General features: G+C 38.5%; 1 protein-coding gene across 5 annotated transcripts in view; it reads right to left on the minus strand.

Moving 5' to 3' along the window:
* The window catches only part of LOC111329987 (uncharacterized), a 30,815-nt gene that overhangs the window by 9,530 nt on the left and 526 nt on the right, over positions 1–20,759 (minus strand). Inside the window, exons 2-24 of one of the 5 annotated variants that reach the window (XM_088746828.1) lie at positions 19,064–19,219; positions 17,626–17,708; positions 16,188–16,227; positions 15,732–15,834; positions 15,371–15,410; positions 14,891–14,948; positions 14,379–14,460; positions 13,862–14,007; positions 13,385–13,566; positions 11,642–12,791; positions 10,578–10,982; positions 8,366–10,124; positions 7,441–7,491; positions 6,099–6,248; positions 5,563–5,603; positions 5,149–5,255; positions 4,888–4,988; positions 4,374–4,493; positions 4,035–4,193; positions 3,516–3,620; positions 2,553–3,221; positions 1,071–1,273; positions 568–643 (exon numbers count right to left, since the gene is read on the minus strand). In XM_088746828.1, the coding sequence (XP_088602954.1) occupies positions 568–643; positions 1,071–1,273; positions 2,553–3,221; positions 3,516–3,620; positions 4,035–4,193; positions 4,374–4,493; positions 4,888–4,988; positions 5,149–5,255; positions 5,563–5,603; positions 6,099–6,248; positions 7,441–7,491; positions 8,366–10,124; positions 10,578–10,982; positions 11,642–12,791; positions 13,385–13,566; positions 13,862–14,007; positions 14,379–14,460; positions 14,891–14,948; positions 15,371–15,410; positions 15,732–15,834; positions 16,188–16,227; positions 17,626–17,708; positions 19,064–19,219 (5,986 nt within the window). Of the gene's footprint in view, positions 1–567; positions 644–1,070; positions 1,274–2,552; positions 3,222–3,515; positions 3,621–4,034; positions 4,194–4,373; positions 4,494–4,887; positions 4,989–5,148; positions 5,256–5,562; positions 5,604–6,098; positions 6,252–7,440; positions 7,492–8,365; positions 10,125–10,577; positions 10,983–11,641; positions 12,792–13,384; positions 13,567–13,861; positions 14,008–14,378; positions 14,461–14,890; positions 14,949–15,370; positions 15,411–15,731; positions 15,835–16,187; positions 16,228–17,625; positions 17,709–19,063; positions 19,220–20,759 lie in introns of all 5 variants that reach the window. The other 4 variants (XM_088746827.1, XM_088746829.1, XM_088746831.1 and 1 more) reach the window with 4 other exon arrangements.

The raw sequence follows: 20,759 nt of genomic DNA on the forward strand, positions 1-20,759 counted from the left end.
ACGCAAGAACTTTAAGTGACCTCCTTAGGTGAGTTGTTGTAGGAATTTGAGCAGAAAGGGTTGCGTTTCAATCTTGACCAACTCTAAACCTAGGTACTTGGTACATTTATCTGGTGTTCACAGCTGGCATCTGTCGGACAAGGTCCAAAGATTCAGCGCACTTTGAGGTTTTCACTGTTAGGAACAAGGCTTACCATTACTATACAACCCAATGCAAGACTTGCAGACACGATCCCAATTCTGGAAGGTGAACTGTGCCTCGCTCAGGGTTGTTAAAATATAGTAGCCGACCTTTTCCTATGCTCTTCCGCTGTCAAGGTGGTGTGCTGTTTCCTAGCTGTGTATCCTCTACCCAACTCCGCAAGCCAGTTTTCTCTACTTTTAATCATTACCTCCTACCTGCCTGCACTAAGGCCAGAGAACTTTAGCTCTCTTTTAAACGTATCCTTACAGCGAAGCTATCGTAAAAGGAGTTGAAAAGGCTTTGCATTGTAAACTTGAAGAATTCTTAAATTAACAGATACTTCTACGTATTCAATATATCTACCTAATAGTCGAGTAACTCACCAAACTCCTCGCCAAATGCTTTTGGACTCCAAATATCCAGGTTCAAGTATTTGTCAACTTGACTGACAAGAACAGGCTAAAGAAAAATAACAGCATCAAAGTCATTCCCGAATCAAAAGAGGTTTGCAACATTTTGTAATTTACTTGTGAGGTTTCCATAAATTGAATGAAACCGTCTTAACCTTCTCCCCGCCTGTCACTTGCAGATATCATTCAGCACTTCCGTTAACACCCTCGTTAAATCCTGAACAAACACACATCAAGAAGTGCTTGTACAGATTCTTACCACAAACACAAACTCACGCACACCAAAGCCATTGCTTGCACACAAACACATCTACGCAAAAACGCGCACGAAAACTAAACTCCCGTACCAACACGATCGAACGCCGCCCTGCTCCTTAGCAATTTCAGGTTGCCCAATCATTATTAAACACTGAGAACTCTAAAAATATCTCAACCATAACTATGCCAAACAAGATTTTTTTAAAGTAAAATAATACCTCGCCCTTCTTCCACCGAGCCTCGAATGCTTTCAAGTTTCCTGGATGTCTGGGATCGTGGAGTCTCAACAAACGGCCATCACACAACCAAGAATGCGGTACAGCGTCGGGTGAGTCAAGGACTGGGGCGACCGCGTGGCTTCGTACCTCTTCAGAATATTCAGCACTTGTCGATTCACATGTTGTGGCGACGGGGCCTGGAACTGACATTAAACATGGTAAGAATAAAAAATTAAAAACACGAGAGGAAAAAGACGTCTGGAGAAAGGCACTCATCTACGCTTTACTCAACGACGTGCGCTCACCCTTAACCCTTTCACTCCCGAGATCTTAGTAATTCTCCTTACTGTCTGCTATACAATTCTTATGATGCAAGTTTGGAGAATTTGGTATTTGATCAACTAATAATCCCCTGATTGATATTTTTCTTTATTCTCTTCACTTGTCTGTTTGACATTGTATTGCTATTGTAAGGAAAAATTCTGTCTTGGTCACTCGTGGGAGTTGACATGTAATTCCCAGAAGAGATCAACATGGAAAGTCTCCTCGCGTTTTTAATCCGTTGTCTAGCAAACTGGTAAGGAATATGTAGAAACGCTGGATCCGAATGCTGGGAACAATCACATCGTACTTCCAGAAGCCTATAAAGACCTCGCGCGAGCATAAAATACCGAGTTATACGCGCGCAAGCTACGCGTCACGTTTTTAACTTTAAATAGCGTATGATAACGATCTTCGTTTTTCATATCACTGATGAAGGCTTAAGCATTAGCCGAAACGTCTTTTTCAGAAATAACAATAGTCAGAGGCAACCAATTTCCATCAAACTCATGTAGAAACGCTCACCAGTTATAGTTAGTCAATGTTGTTGCTATAAAGCAAAACTATATTTACTAGTTTACACTGAAGTACATGGCAGTTATTAGAGAGGGTTACTAGCCAGAGTGAGACTTCATACGGCGTTGAATGAATGCTTGCTTGGGCCTGTTTCTCAGAAAACTGGTAATTTAGGGACTCAAAGTCGTATCTTTTTGGATCTACATCTATACACCGAATTGAAATATGGCGTCCAATTTGCATTACCATGGTTCTCGACTTACAAGCCTCGTTCTCAGGTGGAAACACAAAAGGATTATCACATGTGTGATGTGTGGGCTAAGAAGTCCAGAACAATAGAAATTCAAATTGGACGCCATATTTCGATTCGGTGTATAGAAAAGCAGCTTGGGTTTTGAGTTGTTTGAATTCCAAAACAATCAATATCTCAATCTTGAACAAAAGATCACCTTTCTAGGACCAGTAACGACTGGGAACTTTGAGAAGAGGGCTTACAGTGTGACATACGAAAATGAAAGTCAAATGAGAGTCAAATAGCGGAACATTTTCACCCGTTATGCGTCCTTATTTAAAACATCGTTTGAAGTTTGCAACATTCCTTTTACATTGACGTTACATAAGATTTCTTTAAATCAAAATAATTACCATCTGTAGTCCTGTTGTCACCTTGCTTGTCCATTTCATTCTTACCCTCAGCGTTCAAACAGAAGCTGCTATCTATTTCAAAATCCCCTCCATTTCTCTCACAAGCAAGAGCAAGAAGGTCTAGACCAAAAAAACTGCCACCGTTACCACCCAACGAAAAGTTGAACATTCCCGCCGTGGGTTTTACATCTTTGACAGGCGAGTCGCAAGGAGACACTTCCCTTGATGAGCTGTAATCCATCAACAAACTCAAACCGGAAGAAACTTTCTTGGCCTTCTGTGGCTTGGCTTCGACTAGACCAAACCCGGCCTTCTTGTAGAAGTGATTTCTTCGCTTTTCTTCAGTAAGCCACTCCTGCTCGTGGTCAGCCGGCGATTCGATGCCCAAACTTTCATCGCACATCAAGTTGACATCATCCTCAAAACTGGACTCGCTGTCCCCCGCACACGCTGTTTGGCTCGAAGAGATGGACGAAGTTTCCGTTTTCACAATGGTATTGCTTGTTTCTTTGAAAGCGTCATCCTGGGTCAGCTCCTCATTGGAGAGTTCAGTTATCGTAGTACCATCATCGTTCACGTTAACGCCACCGATTGACTTACATGGGCACGTTTTGCTAATCTTCCAAACTTCCCTCGCTCTGTGTAGTTCATCACCAAGGTCAGATAGAACTAGAAGGTCAAAAGACAGTGGATAAGTTAAATTTCATTCTTAATACGAGGACATTTTTAAGCCTACGTAGTACCCTACGGTTGCATGACATGCTCTCTTCGCATTTGGTCACTTTTCTTTCAGTAGAAATGTTGAAGTTTCTCTCATTGACAATATGTTGCTGAAATGTCAATTGTATCTAGAGTCATCACCAGATTAAAGACTTACACTTGCTTTAGTTTGACGCGTTCTAGCCCAGCAGCGACCAATTAGACTACTACAGTACTTATCGTAAGTAAACATACTGTATTTACCTGTTTTAGGAATGATCTGCGCTACAGATAAGAACTTTGGCTGGTGGCAAATTCCCGGACAGCACATAACCCACTTGAATTCAAACACTCGCTTCCCGACAAGGCCTGTGGACAGAACAGTTAGAGCGGTGAGAAAAACAGATTATGCCCTTCCGAAGTAGAAACGTTCTATGACTATCATCATTAACTTGAAAAGCCACGGCCAAGAATAAAGCACACCGTCGATAAACACCAGTTTCGGAAAGGTATACACAGGGTATACACGCCGCACCCTCATCCCCCCCCTCCCCTACCAACCCGCTAAAGCAACAACGTTCACGCCATTTCACTTGAAACGTGAAAGGGCAAGCTGATGTTTAGCGTTTGACGTAAACACACTTATGGCGGCTACTTGTGATGTTGATCTCTGTTCTACTTGGCCCTGGAGACTATTCTGATTTCGATTTCACGACTTTTCCAACCACCTGTACATCCCGTTAGGTCTACAGTTTGACCTGATGGGCGTATCACAAAACTTACCAGACTGCCTTTCTCGTTCCTGAACACGAAGTTTGTAGCAATCCAAGCACACACCGAACCCACACCTGTGGCACACCCAGTGTACATTGAAAATAGTGGTCGCACAGACATCGCACATTTCCCTTACACCTTGAACAGCTCGTTTGTAGGCCACAGTCACTGATGACGTAAGAGAGCATATTATTTTAGTTCTATCTGCACCAACCACACATTGGCGCTGGCCCGAGACGAGCAATTAATAACTTATGAAAAGAGGAAAGCTTACAACGAATGTTTCTACGGAAGAAAACAAAAACAAAACGGAAATTACTAAACACGCACAAAAAAGCCTTGCCTTACCTTGTTTACTATCTGTTTCCACACAAGTAATTGCCTTCTTTTCTTCCTGCATCACGGAACAAAACTGATCTCCGATATTAAACAAGATGTAAAGAGAAGTCTTCTTGTCGAGCCTGTCGACTGTTAGAAAACAGATCATAATTTTTAAAGTATAACAATAAGCTACGTTCAAACTATATCTTGTAGATAACTGGCTGAAACAAAAAAGAAATATCAAACAACAAACATCATTATGTTTGACAAAGCCGCAAGAGCGGAACTCAAAAAATTCTCAAAGACGTTGTGTTTGTTAAAGAAGCTACGAAACTATTAGGGTTTCTCCCAACCTGTGCCCATCTTGTGCAGTCTTGCTCCTGTATAGTTTGTACTAGTACTTACTTGTAGGGTTTGTCTACCCCGACATACCAAGTTCTCTAATGTTATAAAGCATCGGAAGGATCCAAAATATTTAGTACGATGTAGCTCCTTAAAGTTTCAGCCGGGTAAGAAATTGTGTAAAGAACCGCATACTAACCTTTGTCCTGTGCTACCCAAGGAAAGAAATCTTCTGCAGCGGCATCTTCGGGCAGCTGGAAACCAGCCGATAAGATGGTGCCATTTTTCTTCCTTTTCAACCTTCACCAGAAACACAAAAATCTTAGAACTAGTTCATCGATTATCGAGCGAAGGACTGAGACTCGATTTCTCGTGTGGGTGTCATATATTTTCTTTGTCCAACGCTTGCGATAAGACGGATTGCACAATAGACGTACAACAAGCATTAATATTTACTAACCTTCTGAACGAATTAAATCTACAGCAATCCAATCCATTCCTCTGACTGGGGTGCTCCCTGCAATCTCTACACTTAGGCAAGTCAGGTAAACTGGCACAAATTCGGTCCTACAACGGCAAACGAGAAAGCAAGTCTTTTAAGATCAAGCTGCCAAACAGGAAACTTCACAGAAGAGGTTATAAAGCAGTGTGAAGCATTCTTTGAGTTGACACAACGGTTTCATTAGTGACTCACACATGAGAGCTCTTCAGTGATACAATTCGTTTCCGTAAACAACATCAACCATTTAATCTCTCTTTTAACCTGAATAGGCCCTTGCTTCTTTAAATAGACCGTAATCCATAATCAGCACATCACCTTTGTGATCCTCGTACACACACAATGAAAAGTCATAAAAAAAAACTCTCCACATACCTGCAAAAAGTATTGATCTGTGCACGGTGAGGTCGAATCACCTGCAAAAAAATTACAAAGTGTTCAACTTGAATGCTTTCTTCGATGCATCGAGGTAATCGATTTACCTTAGTCCCCCCCAAAACGCGCCAACGCGCAAAAGTGAGTTTTTGGCGGTAAAAAGTGGTAGCCGCGTTGAGGGTGCGCTTTAGTAAAAATTTCCCACAAATTGGTAAAAACAAGTCGTGGGGAGGTAAGGAAGTTTTAATTTAGCATATTTTTTTCAGTTTCTCACAATTCACCATTAAACCAGACGTACTCTCTTTTGATCAGGAAAATGAAAAGCATATTTTATGGCATAACTTTAATGATTGAAAGCTAAAATGTATCGTGTTTTAAGGAGAAGTTTCGTTCGAAGATACAGCTTCACAAGTTGGAACTACGGTGTAATTGCACACAACCTAACACAAACAAAGTTCTGCTTTAATTTGGCTTTTATCACTTAAAGAAATTCTAAAATGTATGCGTTTCCTATTTGGTAGCATGGCAAAACTTACTTTCACCTGCTTTGTTCTTAACTTCCTTTTTTCTCGGTCTTCCTCGTCCCCTCGCTGGTGCTTTTTCCTTTTCAGACTTGACGACTACTCCTTTCCCTTTTTCCTTCTCTTTCTCTTTTTTAGGTCGCACTGGTCTTTCTTCAGTTTTCGCTGCTTTCGCAAAACAATAGGATGAACAAGAAATGTTACTTTATATGCTATGATAGGCAGAATGCTCAATGACGAAGGGCTAACGCTCTAAACGTCAGCTTTAAAAAGTCTTCACCGTGGCTAATTACCAAATAGACAGTGGGTAAGTTTCTAAAGAAACTGTGGTGCTGTGTTGGCTGGGTAACAAGGTAATTTGGTTTTATCAACTAAGTTGAAATTGTAAATTAGCCACCGTAAAAAGTTAGAAAGCTGACATTTCGAGCGTTAGCCCTTCGTCAGAGCGAAAGTGGTTTAGCATGGTCTGTACTGCTGCGCCTCGTGACTTCATAACATTTTGACCACTGTGATGACGAATATCATTGTCGAGAAGAGAAAAGACCACGCTAAACTACTTCCGCTTAATTGTTTACCACAATATCGACGTGAAATAAAACGATTCTTTCAGTGCGTGACACGCTGCGTGTCACGTTGACGCGAGGAGCGTTGTCTGTACTCTTGTAACCCCCCCCCCCGCCACCCCGACGCAGCACCACAGCTTCTTTAGAAACTTACCTTCTTTACTCCATGACAGGTAGACTAAGTAGTTATCTGTACCGAAACGTTCTTCTCATTTGCGGTACGGCTATTTTATTCAGTTTCATCCTTTACTAAGGCACCTTTCATACCAGCATTTATTACATCACTTAGATAGCGCGAGTGCCCCGATTGCTCAACAACCTATCGTTTCCTCCACCAGTGAATCCACAGTTACTTCACAGAAGCAATAGACCGCACTTTCTATCGGTTTACCTGTGTAATAACCCCCATGGGATGTTGGGAGAACACTCGAAAAGTTTGTAAATTATCCCGCTCGTGATTTACAAACTGTTCTTTATTACCCTAACATCCTGCGTGGATTATTACGCTGGTAAAAACCGTACCAAGTGTGGTTTATTACTTAAATCCTAAGAAATTACAATGAAAATCATGAAGCGGACCAGCATGTAATGTTCTTTTTTTTTTTTTTCCTCACTGGTCCTTTTCTACCGAGGTTCTTCTATTCTTCCATACTTTTCACTGCAATAACTTGTGTGTTTTCTTCTAGATATATTATCACGACTTATTTGTCAAGTGTATCTTCACACTGAAAGCGTATCAATCAACTTTACAAACTGATTAACGAATAACCAAGAGGACGACGCGACCCTCTTACCTAGAGCATTAGTTTGAGGAGTTGTAAACAAACCTTGGTTGTCTTGTTCTTCTGCATAATAGAGAAAAATTTTTTCAGTCAAATCAACAAATGTCGTCAGTTTTTTTTGGCAACACGAATCTCCCAAACAATATATATCAACTTGATCAGTACTGAAGCTGCTATTTCAAGTATCCTTCAGATGGGTAGCTCACCAGCTGTACAGATCTGCTAGATAACGAACAGTACCTTCTTTTAGACGTCTATCGCGCGAGTAAAAAAAAAATTAGAAAAAAAAATTGAAAGGGCCTTTACTTTTCGTGGGCCTCATTCCCAGAGTTCCGCGCGACGCGCTAACATAAATTTTTGTTGAGATGCAATGAATATATGAAGTTCATATATTTTGAACTGCGGTATTAGATACGTATGATGTGCGATCCTCGCAGTAGATAGCGCTATTTATGCAATAGCGAAAATCAGACCTGAAAAAAATCAGGCCTGTACGGGACTCGAACCACTGACCTCTGCGATACTAGTGCAGCGCTCTACCAATTGAGCTAACAAGCTTGTTCGCTCAATTGGTAGAGCGCTGCACTAGTATCGCAGAGGTCAGTGGTTCGAGTCCCGTACAGGCCTGATTTTTTTCAGGTCTGATTTTCGCTATTGCATAAATAGCGCTATCTACTGCGAGGATCGCACATCATACGTATAAATTTTTGTTTACACCCATTTCTTTTTTTACTCACGAAAAGCAAGGGTCTGTTCGTTGTCTAGCCTTTAAATAGCAAAAAGGGTTATGATTCTAACCTCTGTATCGGAAGTGCGTAAACATTCAACAGAGCTGAGAAACGTTTGTTTTAGATTTACGAATGTAATGTCAAAGAAATGATTACTGAAATTGGAAAGCGATTTATAAGCTTTTTAAAAATTCATTCACAGCACTCACCATCCGCCTTGTAAATAACAGCAATTTCTTCATCTAGCACTGAGTCCACCACCGTCTCAAGACTGTCTGCAGTATCTGATTGCTTAACAGTAACAGAAGGTAAACCAACACCTCTTTGCTGTCTCTCTTTATTCCTTTCCTCCTTTACTTTTAACTCTTTTTTCTTGCTTGTGATCTCCCTGATTCTCTCTTTACTTCTGTCGTTTTGTCTTTCAGAGTTCACTTTCATTGCCCCAAATTGGTCCACCGGCGCATCTTTCGCAGTCGGACTATGGTTTATCGATACTTCATCCACTACTTGATCTGCAACAAAGCTTACAGAATCCACATGATTTTTATCCTCCTTCCTTTTGGTGATGTTATCTTTGAGTAGCAATTTTTCACCCGTCTTATGTCGAACATCATCAACGTTATTGGATATGTTTTCCTCCCGCCTTGATCTCTTTACCAGCACATTGTTTGCATCAGCTGAGTATTTCCTCGAAGCTTTAGTCCTTTCTGACGAAGACAAACTGAGCTGAGCTTGGCTTTGTAAAGGTTTTTCCTCCAGATGCGAATTTGTAAGCTTTTTGTTTAATCTTTTCGCAAGTTCTGCTTTGTTGTTGTTGGGAACATCTTTCAAACGGCCAATCTCACCTGATTCCTTGTTGTCCATCGTCAAAACCTTTTTAACAGTAGAATTGTCCTCTACAAGGTTATCTTCCGAGCTCAATTTCCGTTTGGTAAGAGTGGCTTTTTTTAAATATGTTTTAAGTCCGTCGCCACTAAATAAGTCACCATAATGGTCAGCAGAATTTGAAGACGAAATCGAGGGACAGTTTTTCGTGAGCAAAGGTGTCACTTCTGAACTCAAGGAGGGTTTCTGTGACGCAGCAGAGGTATCGATCTCCATACACTTAACACCCATTCCCTCCAAGTCTTTCTTGTCGGTAGCACTATTACAGCTAAGACTCGACGATTGTTCATTTGAAGAATCGTTACTCGGAATCTTTGTGAATCCCTTCTTTGAAACCCTTAAAGTTTTCCCTCGAATCTCCTCTTTCTTAGTGGAACTGACTTTAGGGACAATGGGGCCCTCTATCACTTGTGCTACCATCTCTTCTCTGGCTAAAGCTGTAATGTTGGGACTCTTAGTTGTTTTGTCATTTACAAACATTTCCTCTGAGCTTTTTCCATCTAAGATCGTTGATGGTTCGTTATTCAAATCCCCCCGAGTGCCTGTAAAACCTTCTATAGACTCGGTTACATTGCCAATTAGACTTAATGTCTGAGGTACATCATGAGTTGCCTCATCTGGGATCCATGGTGCAGCACCTTCATAAAAGGCTCCTTTCCTTTTATCACCTGACAGCACATTTGGTTTGCTCTTACCAACATTACTCTCTTTCTCTGATCCAGATGTCTCCCCTTTGGCCTTAAAAGCAGTTTCATCACCCTCTTTGACAGTAACTATCATATCACTTCCTTCTTTTCCACGATTTTTGTCCACCTCACCAAAACTTAAATTTTTATGAAAAGTTTTATCATTCAGAACCTCTTCCCTATTTTCTGGAGTCAATTTATTTGAAGATGAATTTGGACAATTCACGACGGTTAATGATGACGAAATGACATCCGTGGAATTTCCTACAGACGAGGTAGAAACTGAAGGAGAATTTTTCACCTTCTCGCTGTCTCTTTGAACCGAAACACCATCCTTAGGTTCCGTTGACCTTCTTCGTCGCTTACTCCTCTTCTCTTCAACTTTAGATTTCTTTGTCTAAACGAAAAACATTTCCACTGTCACTCTTATGCGTTAATCTAACCCTTTAATTCCCAGATGTGATTAACATGTAACTTCTCCCATACGCTATCCAGCAAACAAGCAATGAAAACACTGAAACCTTTTAGGAAGAAGTTGTTTTCTTGATCTACCACCAAATTCTCGTAACTAATTCTCAAGGAAACGTGTGGGAGCTAAAGGGGAAAATTAACAATTGGATCTTGGAAATGAAACAGTTAAGAAAACTGACAGATATCACTAAGGGAAGAAAGGGATTCACTTGGCTTCTTTGTAAATAGATTTACTCTATATAGAAACTAAGGTGTACACTGGTCGATGGGTATCTCAAAATTATAGTGTGTAATTTGTTGCGCATCCCAGTTTAGACCTTATTTAATTTTTTGGTTGAAAGAAAAAAGGTTGTCCAGTCCAAAATAAATACTCTCAAACCTTTGTTGACGATTCTCTTCTGCTAATCTCCGCAGCCTTTAAGTGATCTTGCAATAGTTTCTCAATAGTTGCTGTAGTGGATGTCAACTCAATCTCCTCCACATTTTTGTTTTCGGTAGGCTTTGGACTCTCGGAAGATGCCCCTGCACTTGGTTCATTTTCAGATTTATCTTCGCCGATGTCATTAGGAGAAGAAGCTTGTTCTTTTACGCTGGGTAAATGGTGCACGGTATATGTTGATGAACTTGGCGATGGCGAGAGAGTTGATGGTGAAGCATTTCGTGTAGTGGAGGAACTGCTGCATGAGGCCTCCTGCTTTGGTTCCTGCTTGGGTTCCTGCTTGGGTTCCACAACTTGGGTGGATGATGACGATTTTGGTAACTGAAGAAATTTCTGTAAATTCTCCTATTGTTTTCAAAGAAAACTTTACATCACTTTAATTGTAAGAATGTGAAACAAGCTTCTGCATGAAAAAAATCATTAAATGAAATAAAGGCGTGACCTCAGTGCTACAAGTAATCAGTTTTTCGCGTGACCAGCGCTCCAAAAAAAATCATTTATATTTGTCCATGCAAATGTAATAGAAAAGCCTTCCGTGAGAGTAATTTAATCAAAGAAATATAAAGAATCAAGTAATTATTCAATTAATGTATGAGTCAAATGCAATGATTCGCCTTCTTGTCTTCAAAAGTTTTGGGAACTTTTCCTGTTCATTAGTTGCCACAGAGGCCTCCCAAAAATTCCCTTTTTAAACCCTTTACGGTACTGAACGGAAGAATTTGTTTCACAATCAAGAGCTTCTTCGTGATCAATTCTTTTACGCTTATGACATTCATCATTACTTGATTCAAGGGTTACGCTGTAAGCAGAAATTAGAAGCCAGTCACTCAAGGGGTTAAAATAGTGGTAATTGTCCAAAGAAAATAAGAGCAATCTTAGAGAGGGGAAAATACCATTTGAAAGTTAAAGTTTTTTTTTTCCTCCTAACACTATAGATACTAAAATGATTAAGCTCTAAATTGTCTGAGGGGGTAAACCACATAATAACTGTAATTTTAAAAGACCTGATACTGCTGATGACATTGTTGTAGTTTCTGCTTCTGCTGTTCACACTCTGGCATCTCCCTCTGTGCATGTGTTAGTCTCTTTTGCTCCTGTTGTTGCTGTAGCAGTAAAGTGTAAAGCTGTTCTATTTCCTTGGCTGTCATACTCTTCTGCTGCAAACATGTGAAAAGTGTGTGTAGTTGATTTGGCTCAAGCCGAGGTGTGAGTTCCTGCAACCACTGTTTCTGTTGTTGCTGTGCCTCTCGCAGCTGCTGCTGTATTCTTTCTGGAAGAGAATGAATGTCACCCTCCCCAGGATGAAAGTTGGACAACTGCTCCTCTTGAGTAACAGCTGCTAACTGCTGAAAGATCTGTGCACACTGAAATTGATAAAGGAGCTGATTGTAGTGTTCTGCTAATGTATGCTGTTGTTCTGCAGTGAGTGGCATCTGCTGGATGAGCTCTTGTTGCTGTACCATCAGTTGAAGTTGATAACAGTGCATCTGATACTGTTGTAGCAGACTTTGGTAGTGCTGATGCCGCAACTTGGCAAGAAACTCCGGTTGTTCTTGTGCTGGCAACTGCTGCTGTTGTTGACACTGTAATGCATACATATGATTGGGTGAAATGTTAAGTCTCATAGCATGCTGGTACAGAGGATGAGGACCTTGTGTTCTTGAATGTGCTGCATGACCTGGTGAACAAATACCCATGTGGGATATTCCAGCCATAGGACTTGCTATGCTTGCCACAGCTGATAAATCAGGAGAAGAACAGAATGCATGGCCCCTAAAGGGGCTACCCATAGCACTCATGCTATGATTGGAGGCAGGTGAAGAATTATATGATAACACTGATGGCGGTGATGTTTTTGGTGACATTTTTGGTTTAAGAGGTGATTTCTTTGAAAAACTTGATGGAGGTGATCCAACAGAACTTGAGGAGCTAGAGTTCATTACAGGAGAAAGATTTGCATCTGGCAGTGAAGTCTTGTTGCTGAGTTGGTGGTGTGAGTGAGATGCTGTTGGATGGTTTGACATCAGGGGAGAGGCCACTGAAGATGTGAAAGATGACGGAAGTGTTTGTGATGCTGGTTGAAGAGTATCAATGGATGCAACTGGGCTGTTTGAGTTTGACCTGGTGATTTTGCAAGAGGTAGGGGTCCGATTTCTACAAAAGAAGAAAAGAAAGAAAACAAAAAAGAAGCTGATTAACTCCCAGAAAGCCTAAAGAACTTATTGTTCAGCAAAGAGTTTTATTGTCAAAGTCAGAAAACCCCTAAAATCTTACATTTTCATCTAAAATGGTTTTTTTTTATATTTAATGATAACCTTTCTCATACTTGGTTTGTTTTTCTCAACGCAAAAACAATCGATGTAAATTTTTGGTGCTCATGTTTTTTTTTTTCTTATTTATTTCTAAAGCAAATGTACTGAACTGTTGTTAATAATATTGTAGCAAAATAAGTGAATTGTACACATTATATATTGGGTAATTCACTTCATTTGTTTATTGATAAAGAATGTGAAGATGACTGAATCAAGGATGTTTCCAAAATAACAACCATAAACAAAGAAAATTGATGTGTGGCAGACAGGGAGAGTGGTTGGATAAAATGTCTGAAGAGAAATAGAGAACCAGGTAGTAGCCCTATTCTCTCTGAAGGATAGGAAGGAACAACAATGGTAATAATGATGAAAGAAAAATACATGTCAGGTACAGCTGTAAGTGTGTGACTATAGAACAAGAAATATACACTGCACCTTGTTTCAGTAGACTTTCTTCTCTCTTTGCCAGGCTTTATACCTTGTGAATTAGAGGGTGAACATGCAGTGCTCAATCTAGCACTTGTGGAATCTAAAGCTGATTGGTAAACTGGTGTTGTGATGTTTGCCAGGTTGTTTGTGTTATTGTCTTGTGCTAATCCAGAGTACAACTGCCATGACTACAGGCCAAGGGAAACAAGAAGAAATCCAAGGTAAGTTTTCAATTACAAGTGCTTGTTAATTAAGCTAGGGTGTCAAGTTCCATAGAGACCCCTCCTATTTAATTCAACCTACTTTCCCTTTCCCTGAACTAAAATTCTGGAGAAAAAGGCATCATAATGCCATACAGATGGATTTACAGTACTTTGGGGACTAGCCAGCATTTCAGGAAAAAATAAACAAGTATTTGCATGTGTTTTCTTCAGAAGAATACACCAGTTACATGTTTTTGTAGAAATCCAGTAAACTTCCTACCGATGGGGATGATGAAGAAAGAGAACCAGATGTTGATTGTGTAGTCAAAGGAGCAGTGATGACAACTTGTGAGTGGCGATGTTGTCTCATTGGCAAAACTCGCACTACATTTAGCTCCCCTCGCAACAGACTGTCCAGTTCTGCCTCTGCAAAACAAGGACCAAATACACACATGTCATACATAATTATCAATCAAAGCTATCAATATGAATTGCTTCAGCATATTTGTTACAAAATTAATATGGTGCATCTGATACTTTAAGCCTCCTCCAAAGCCGATTCTCCATTACCCACTCTACAGGTATTTGCAGCCTAGACAAGGGTCTCTGATCTCATACAAAAAGATGTTATTCAGAGTTCTCCAGAGATTTTTTTGTAGCCAGTCAAAAAGATTTCTATTTTTTTTCCAACTCCTAATTCAAGGACTTAGCAAGGTATGAATAAGCAAATCAAAAGACGAAAAAAAATTTGTAGTACCTTCACCAGGAGTGACTTTTGTCATGTACAATTATCTTACCATTTGCAAGAAGAATAACTTGGACAAGTGTTGGATCAACTCTGTGAGTCTGTAATACCGTGTCATCCATTACACTTAATTCCTGAAAGGTAATGCTAAGAAGTCAGTGGTAATTTCTGATAATTTTGGTAACTCCAAAGTTGAGTTTTTTCTCCCTCATACCTCCCTTATCTATGGACTTATTTTGACCACATTCATAACAAACTTACCTAAAGTGTGAGTGAAATATGAAATTAAAAATAGCATTGTAATAGAAATCAAACTTCGGATGTACCATCCCCTTCCCCCTGTATTGTAAAGGTTTGAATATTTTTTAGTAGATTTTGTTTGTAGAGCAATTATATTTTTAATAATTTTATGAAAACAAAAATGCATGCATGCCCCTTTAGAAATTGGTAATGGATATATAATCACCTTGCACTGGGTGAAAAGAGACATATGGCACTATATTAAACCATTCCTAGTGCATGTAATCTAGTAAAATGTACAAATAACATTTACAGATCACCTACCCTGGAAACAATGTCATGTGCTGTTATTACAGCTGAAAACCACTGGCGGCAGCTTTGCCTACATTACAAAAATAAATAAATATATAAATGAGAAAATAAATTTCTGTTGCAATCACAATTCAAACATTTTCCTAGATGTTTAAAATTTGACACAGGCTGCTGCCATTTTGAAAATAACTCAGTAACCTGGCCACACATACAAAAAGTGTCAAATTAAATACTACACTTTTTAATGCTGGAGATAAAATTGTCTGGTTTCAGGAGTTTACTTTGTTTTTATTAGTATAATGCAATGACAGAGTTTAGAGAGTTGATAGTGTCATGTTTAATTGTCAGTTTAAGTAGATGATTATTCAGGATTACAGTGTACCATAAACTGAGGAGTGGAAGGATCAGTTGGCAAGAGCTTTGATGAGTAAAAAAAGGAAGGAGCTTTTAAGGTCTACATGTTGGTGTCCAGAAAACTATGAAAAAACTCACCTGTAAACTTTGACTCTAAAACCAGTTAAAGTGAACGGCCCTTAAAAGATAAATTTCATGAATGTTGAGGTTAAATTTTAATCTCTAGCAAAATATTTTCTACCCATGATTTTTGTGCAATCTCCAGACATACCTTTTTGGTTGCACAAGATAAGGTCTTTCATTAATAACAAAAGAAAAAATGTAATTAAAAAATGAAACTCAGCCACATGTCCTTTACAAATTACATGTAACAAACCTCAGTGCTGAGGAAAATGAAAATATTGCAAAAAAATTTGTTAAGTGTGAAGCCATAGCAAAAAGGAAGGCAGGGTTCTTTAAAGAACAAACTGCTGAAGCTTTTGCATCATAAAGAAAATACCTTTCATAAGAATTGACTGAGACTTCTGCAAAAGTTGCCATCCTTGCAGTTCATGTACTACAGCCAAATTATTTCTTAGAACTGGGTGGAGGGCATCATCATCCTGCAAAAGGCCAACATTAACCAACTAAATTCTGTATACATGTTATTTAATAATGAGAAAAAAATCATTACCCTTTTGTTCTCAACTATATTTGTCTTAATGCCCTACAGGGTGTATTAACATAATTGCTTTGAATTCTCAACAAAGAGAGCTAATCAAACTCCATAAAAAGATTGATAAAATTGTCACCTTTATCAAAAAGGTTGACAAAGTCTATCCATGACATTTCTTGGAACTTTGTGCTATTTCAAAATGCAGTAGAGAGTTAAAAACTCTGTTAATCCAGGCAACATTACATATTTTACAACAAAAATTTGCTACACCTGAAAGCACTTTTTGACATTCAGTAATACCTGGCCATAAGGACGAAACTCATCACTCTTCAAGAATGCTCTACAAGAGAAAAGCAAACTAAGGGATTTGATCAAATGCAAATACATAATGTAAAGCTGGTTACACACTTCACAATTTTATTTGCCAATCATGGAGAATTTGATTGCCGCTGAACAATGCCAATATCTGACATGCCAGATATCAGCCATATTTTTAAATGCAGATAGTGGCAATCAGCAAAAAGTACAATTGCTGCCCAGGCACACTTCATCATTTCACTGATCACAGTGATTACTGTATAAAATTGCCAAGTGTGTTGCCAGCTTAACAGAAATACACAACTCAAAAATATTGTATATCATACTATTTGTCCATGAATGTTTACATTTCTTGCATCCATATCCGACACATAGCCGGTCTTCATTTAACACACCTGAATAAAGGACACTAAATCCAGACCTTAAACTTAAATGAACAACCCTCTCTAATAAATATCCCTCCCTCAAAAAAATTTGCCATCCTTGCTAGGAAAATGACGTAGACATAGATAACAACTGGAAGTTGGAAGAATCAAGGCTCAAAAAATATTTGAATTACACCTTGCCCATTGGGCAAGTAACCCTTAAGTTTTGCTTGCCCAGGGTACTTCTTTGCTTGCCCAAGTTTTCGAACTAATCAATAATTCATGAACAGCGATTTACCTGGATTTTACCTGGATTTTAGTATCAAAGGGCTAGCTTCGTTTTAGCAGTAGAAATATGTGACTTCTCAGTTTTCACGTACAACTTCTACAGGTTTAATTAATATATCACTGTTGAGTTAAGTTTTGTACAGAGAAACCGAAACATTCTCGCAGGAAATTGCTACAATTAAGAAATAAACACAGCGTTTTCATTCCCAACGCGGCTATTTTTATCCTGGAAAGAAATTTGATTGGGGAAGATTTTGATCACCTGCTAGGCAACCACTTCTGAGCCGTGAGCGCACGTCATGCAATCAACAAAACAACGCTATAAATTGTAATTTTCATCAAGCTTCATCTAAACACTTGGTTACCCTTGGGCCTAAAGCTTACCTTTTCTTCTCAAAATCATTATCAAAAATTTAGGCGGTGTACAGCTTGCCCACTGGGTCCTTGCCCGTCAGGCAAGGAAGGATAGAAAGTTACTTTCCCGAAGGGAAAATCTACCTGTCCCAGATGACCGGACGAGGGTTTTTTTAAGCCCTGAGAATATCAGAAATCCAACAAAATTTTTCAGGTTGAAGAAAAATTCAACATTATTTCAAGGAATTACTTTATATTTCAAATTCCCTGCTGGAAATTGCCAAAATCAAGCAAAAACCTGTGGTGTGCCATCTTATTTACACAACTTTCCCTTTCAAAAGTCTTTCAGTCATATTTGCATTGAAGGCTTTGGCAAACAAAATAATCATGAATGTAAATTTATCATGGTGCACCTTTCATGGTCCCCCACAAACTCCACTGGAACAGGCCGTTCTTCATCACTCAATCCATGTTTATCAACAAGGGGGACAAATGTCTGTAAAGAGACAGTCGACATTAAAGCTTATCATTATGATTTTGAGTCAACAAGCAAGTCAAAAATGCATTTACAAGAATAATCCCCAATTAAGTTATTATGTTAGTTCTGAGAATTTTGTATTGGATCAACTAATAATCCCTAATTTATATTTGTCTTTATTACAACCATTTTGAAATCACTGGTGGTCCCTGTAATCTGATTGGCTTTAACTGGTGCGATTTATTCACGAATCGCACCATTTTTGCTCTTAATCGCATCATTTTACGCTTGACTGAGTTTTTGACACATGACGTCAAAGTCTTTCTGTCTTGCATAAAAAATAAGATGTAAAAGCATTTCTGGTTCCGCTTTGTATTTAAAAGCCAGCTCAGTACTGCATCAGTAAAATATTTGAATTGACCAAGTCCTGCATTTGGGCGATTTCTAAATGGATGTAATAAAGTGGTAATTGAACCTTGTGTTGTGCAATTTTGGTCTGAAATCATACTTGGGATTTCAAATTGAACTCGTGCTGCGTGCTTGTTCGATTTTGAAATCACACCTATGATTTCAGCCCAAATTGCACTCCATTCAGCTCAATTACCATTATTAATTCTCATCACTTGTGTGCTTGATATTTGATATTGTAAAGAGAAATTCTGGCTCAGTCACTCATGCGAGTAGCATTACTAACCAACTGTAATTGCAGTATTAAATAGTTAGAAATTAACCTAAATAAAATATCTGTTGTAAAAATAGTTAAGAACATAACTAGAAATTAAGTGGAATGGTTATGGAGAGTATATAATTTTCAAGGTGTATTTCTTGTATGCCTATGGTTCAATTCAGTATTCATTAAATGTTCACTTGCCTCTTCCTTGATACAATAATGATAAAGATACTAAAATGGTAGAATTGAATACTCTATTTAGCTTGATTACCCAAGCCCCAGCAGAGACACAGGGGAGGAATGAATTTAACAGAACTAGTGAGTGCAAAGGGCAAGCCCATTTTCTTTAAAAAACACAACAGTAAGTGATATTTTGAAAGTTTCTTTTTAGCATTAAAATGTCTATGTTGCCATTTGTTTTTTAAAAAAAGATGATTTTTAAATAAGCACCACCCTTTATTGAGATAAGCCACATGTATTAAATGCTTCACATGGTTCCTCATTGTAAGCTATAGATGATCTGTATCTTACAATGAGGGACTAGTGAGATACCTTAACTAGTAGTAAGAGTGGTGAACTAAGAGCTGCAAGGCTTCATAAATTCATCACAATACTATTCATACACTGCACTAGTTTGTTGATTATCTATTCTAGATACAAAAATAACTGCCAAGGTTAAATTAAAATCACAAAATTCTCCTACCAAAGCCGGCCATAGAAGAGGTCTCTTTGGGTTGGAGGGGTCTGGTCTTTGACTCCAAACCATGGTTTGTTCCACCAAGAACAACCTCCAGCTCCCATCATGTATTTTAAGCCATTCCCTAGTTGTCCATTCTTCATTGTCATATTCAACTAGGACCTTCAATAACGAAATAAGACAAAATATCTAAATTGGTTTGCAAACTGACACAAGTAAGACATACACTATCATCATGTAACATGCTTTTAAATGATCTCACCTCGTCAAGCAATTGAAATTCAATTTGTATTAGTTTAGCAACTTAATAACCCAACTGGGATAATGGAGGACAATGTAAAGTTTTGTAATCAAAGGCCAAAGGCCAATGGCTAGTGACCAAAAAAATTTTTTAGTCTTCTCTTAAAATCCTAACCAAAGGTTACCATACCAAAAAAAAAGAAAAAAAAAAAACTGAAAGTTGTGGGTTTAGCAGTACATATATACTGATCGGTTTTGGACCAATTAGAGCACATGGAAAATCTCAGTCAATTAAATATCTAGCAAGTAATCATGGAGCCTTAAATGTCTTTGTGAGAATTCCTAATGGTACATATTAAATAATGTAATTTGTCAGATCAGTGGTGCCAGTCAGTCCAGCTGGAAAATGAACTCTTTTTAAAACTATTTAGCTTCAATAAACAAATGTTATCACTAGTCATAAACCACATTGTGAATAAAGCTGGTGAAGCACCCTTAAAAAAATTTATACTCTTCCTGAATTTATCATAAATAGTTTGGTGAGTTGCAAGCAGTTACCCTCATTGTGCAAAGGTGGGTATCAAAAGCAAAAATGCAAAGAGCAACAAAATTGTCTGATGTACAAACTGAACTGGGAGAATTTATTTTCTTACTGGTACAAATACATACTTCCTTAATTCTCCATTAACTTTTCTTAATGTGATATAGGAGAGTAAGCAAGATATTGTTCAAGGATTCATGTTTAAAACCTGTCTTTTGTTGTTGATCTTATAACAAACTTGAGTTGGTGGAGGTTATAAAAATGTCACTTGAAATTTCGTCTATTTTCTGACCCTTTACTTAATAAAATAGATACATGGAGAATAATTAAACGAGGTCAACAGATCTGTACACAGCTCTTGATACGATCGATTTGGCTCATATCAGAAGCCAACGAGCTAGGCATGTAAAAGTAATTGTAAAGTTATTCAGTTACGGGCACAATACAAGAACAGTTGACGCTGAAGACACGCGATCGCAGACATCTTTGGACGAATTGAATATGAAGGGAATAAAATAAGATCCACATATTCCAATAAAAGAATACCAATTCAAAAATATTAGTGTATCAGTGTGATGCACATTTCAAATCGCGATCACGCACGTTTATATTAAGAGGCGACATTCTCACTCAAGAACTACCAATTATTTGGATACGGAATGTAATAAATTTAAAAGAATCATGTTAGTTCACAAGATCTAGTGGTTAGAGAAAATTCTTTTTTCACTTATATTAAACTCTTCACTGCAGGATAGATTCAGCGTTAAGAAATTTCATGCTACGGTGGTTTTGACAAAGCTTGCATTTACAAGAAGTTTTTGCATTCAGTTCATTGGAGAGTACTAACGAGCGAACAATTCAGCACCAGTTGCGTTTAAGCCGGTATACCGTTTATTCAAAGTCTAAAATATGTACCTTTTG

The sequence above is a fragment of the Stylophora pistillata genome, chromosome 1, assembly GCF_964205215.1.
Source record: "Stylophora pistillata chromosome 1, jaStyPist1.2, whole genome shotgun sequence".
NCBI classification, from domain to species: Eukaryota; Metazoa; Cnidaria; class Anthozoa; order Scleractinia; family Pocilloporidae; genus Stylophora; species Stylophora pistillata.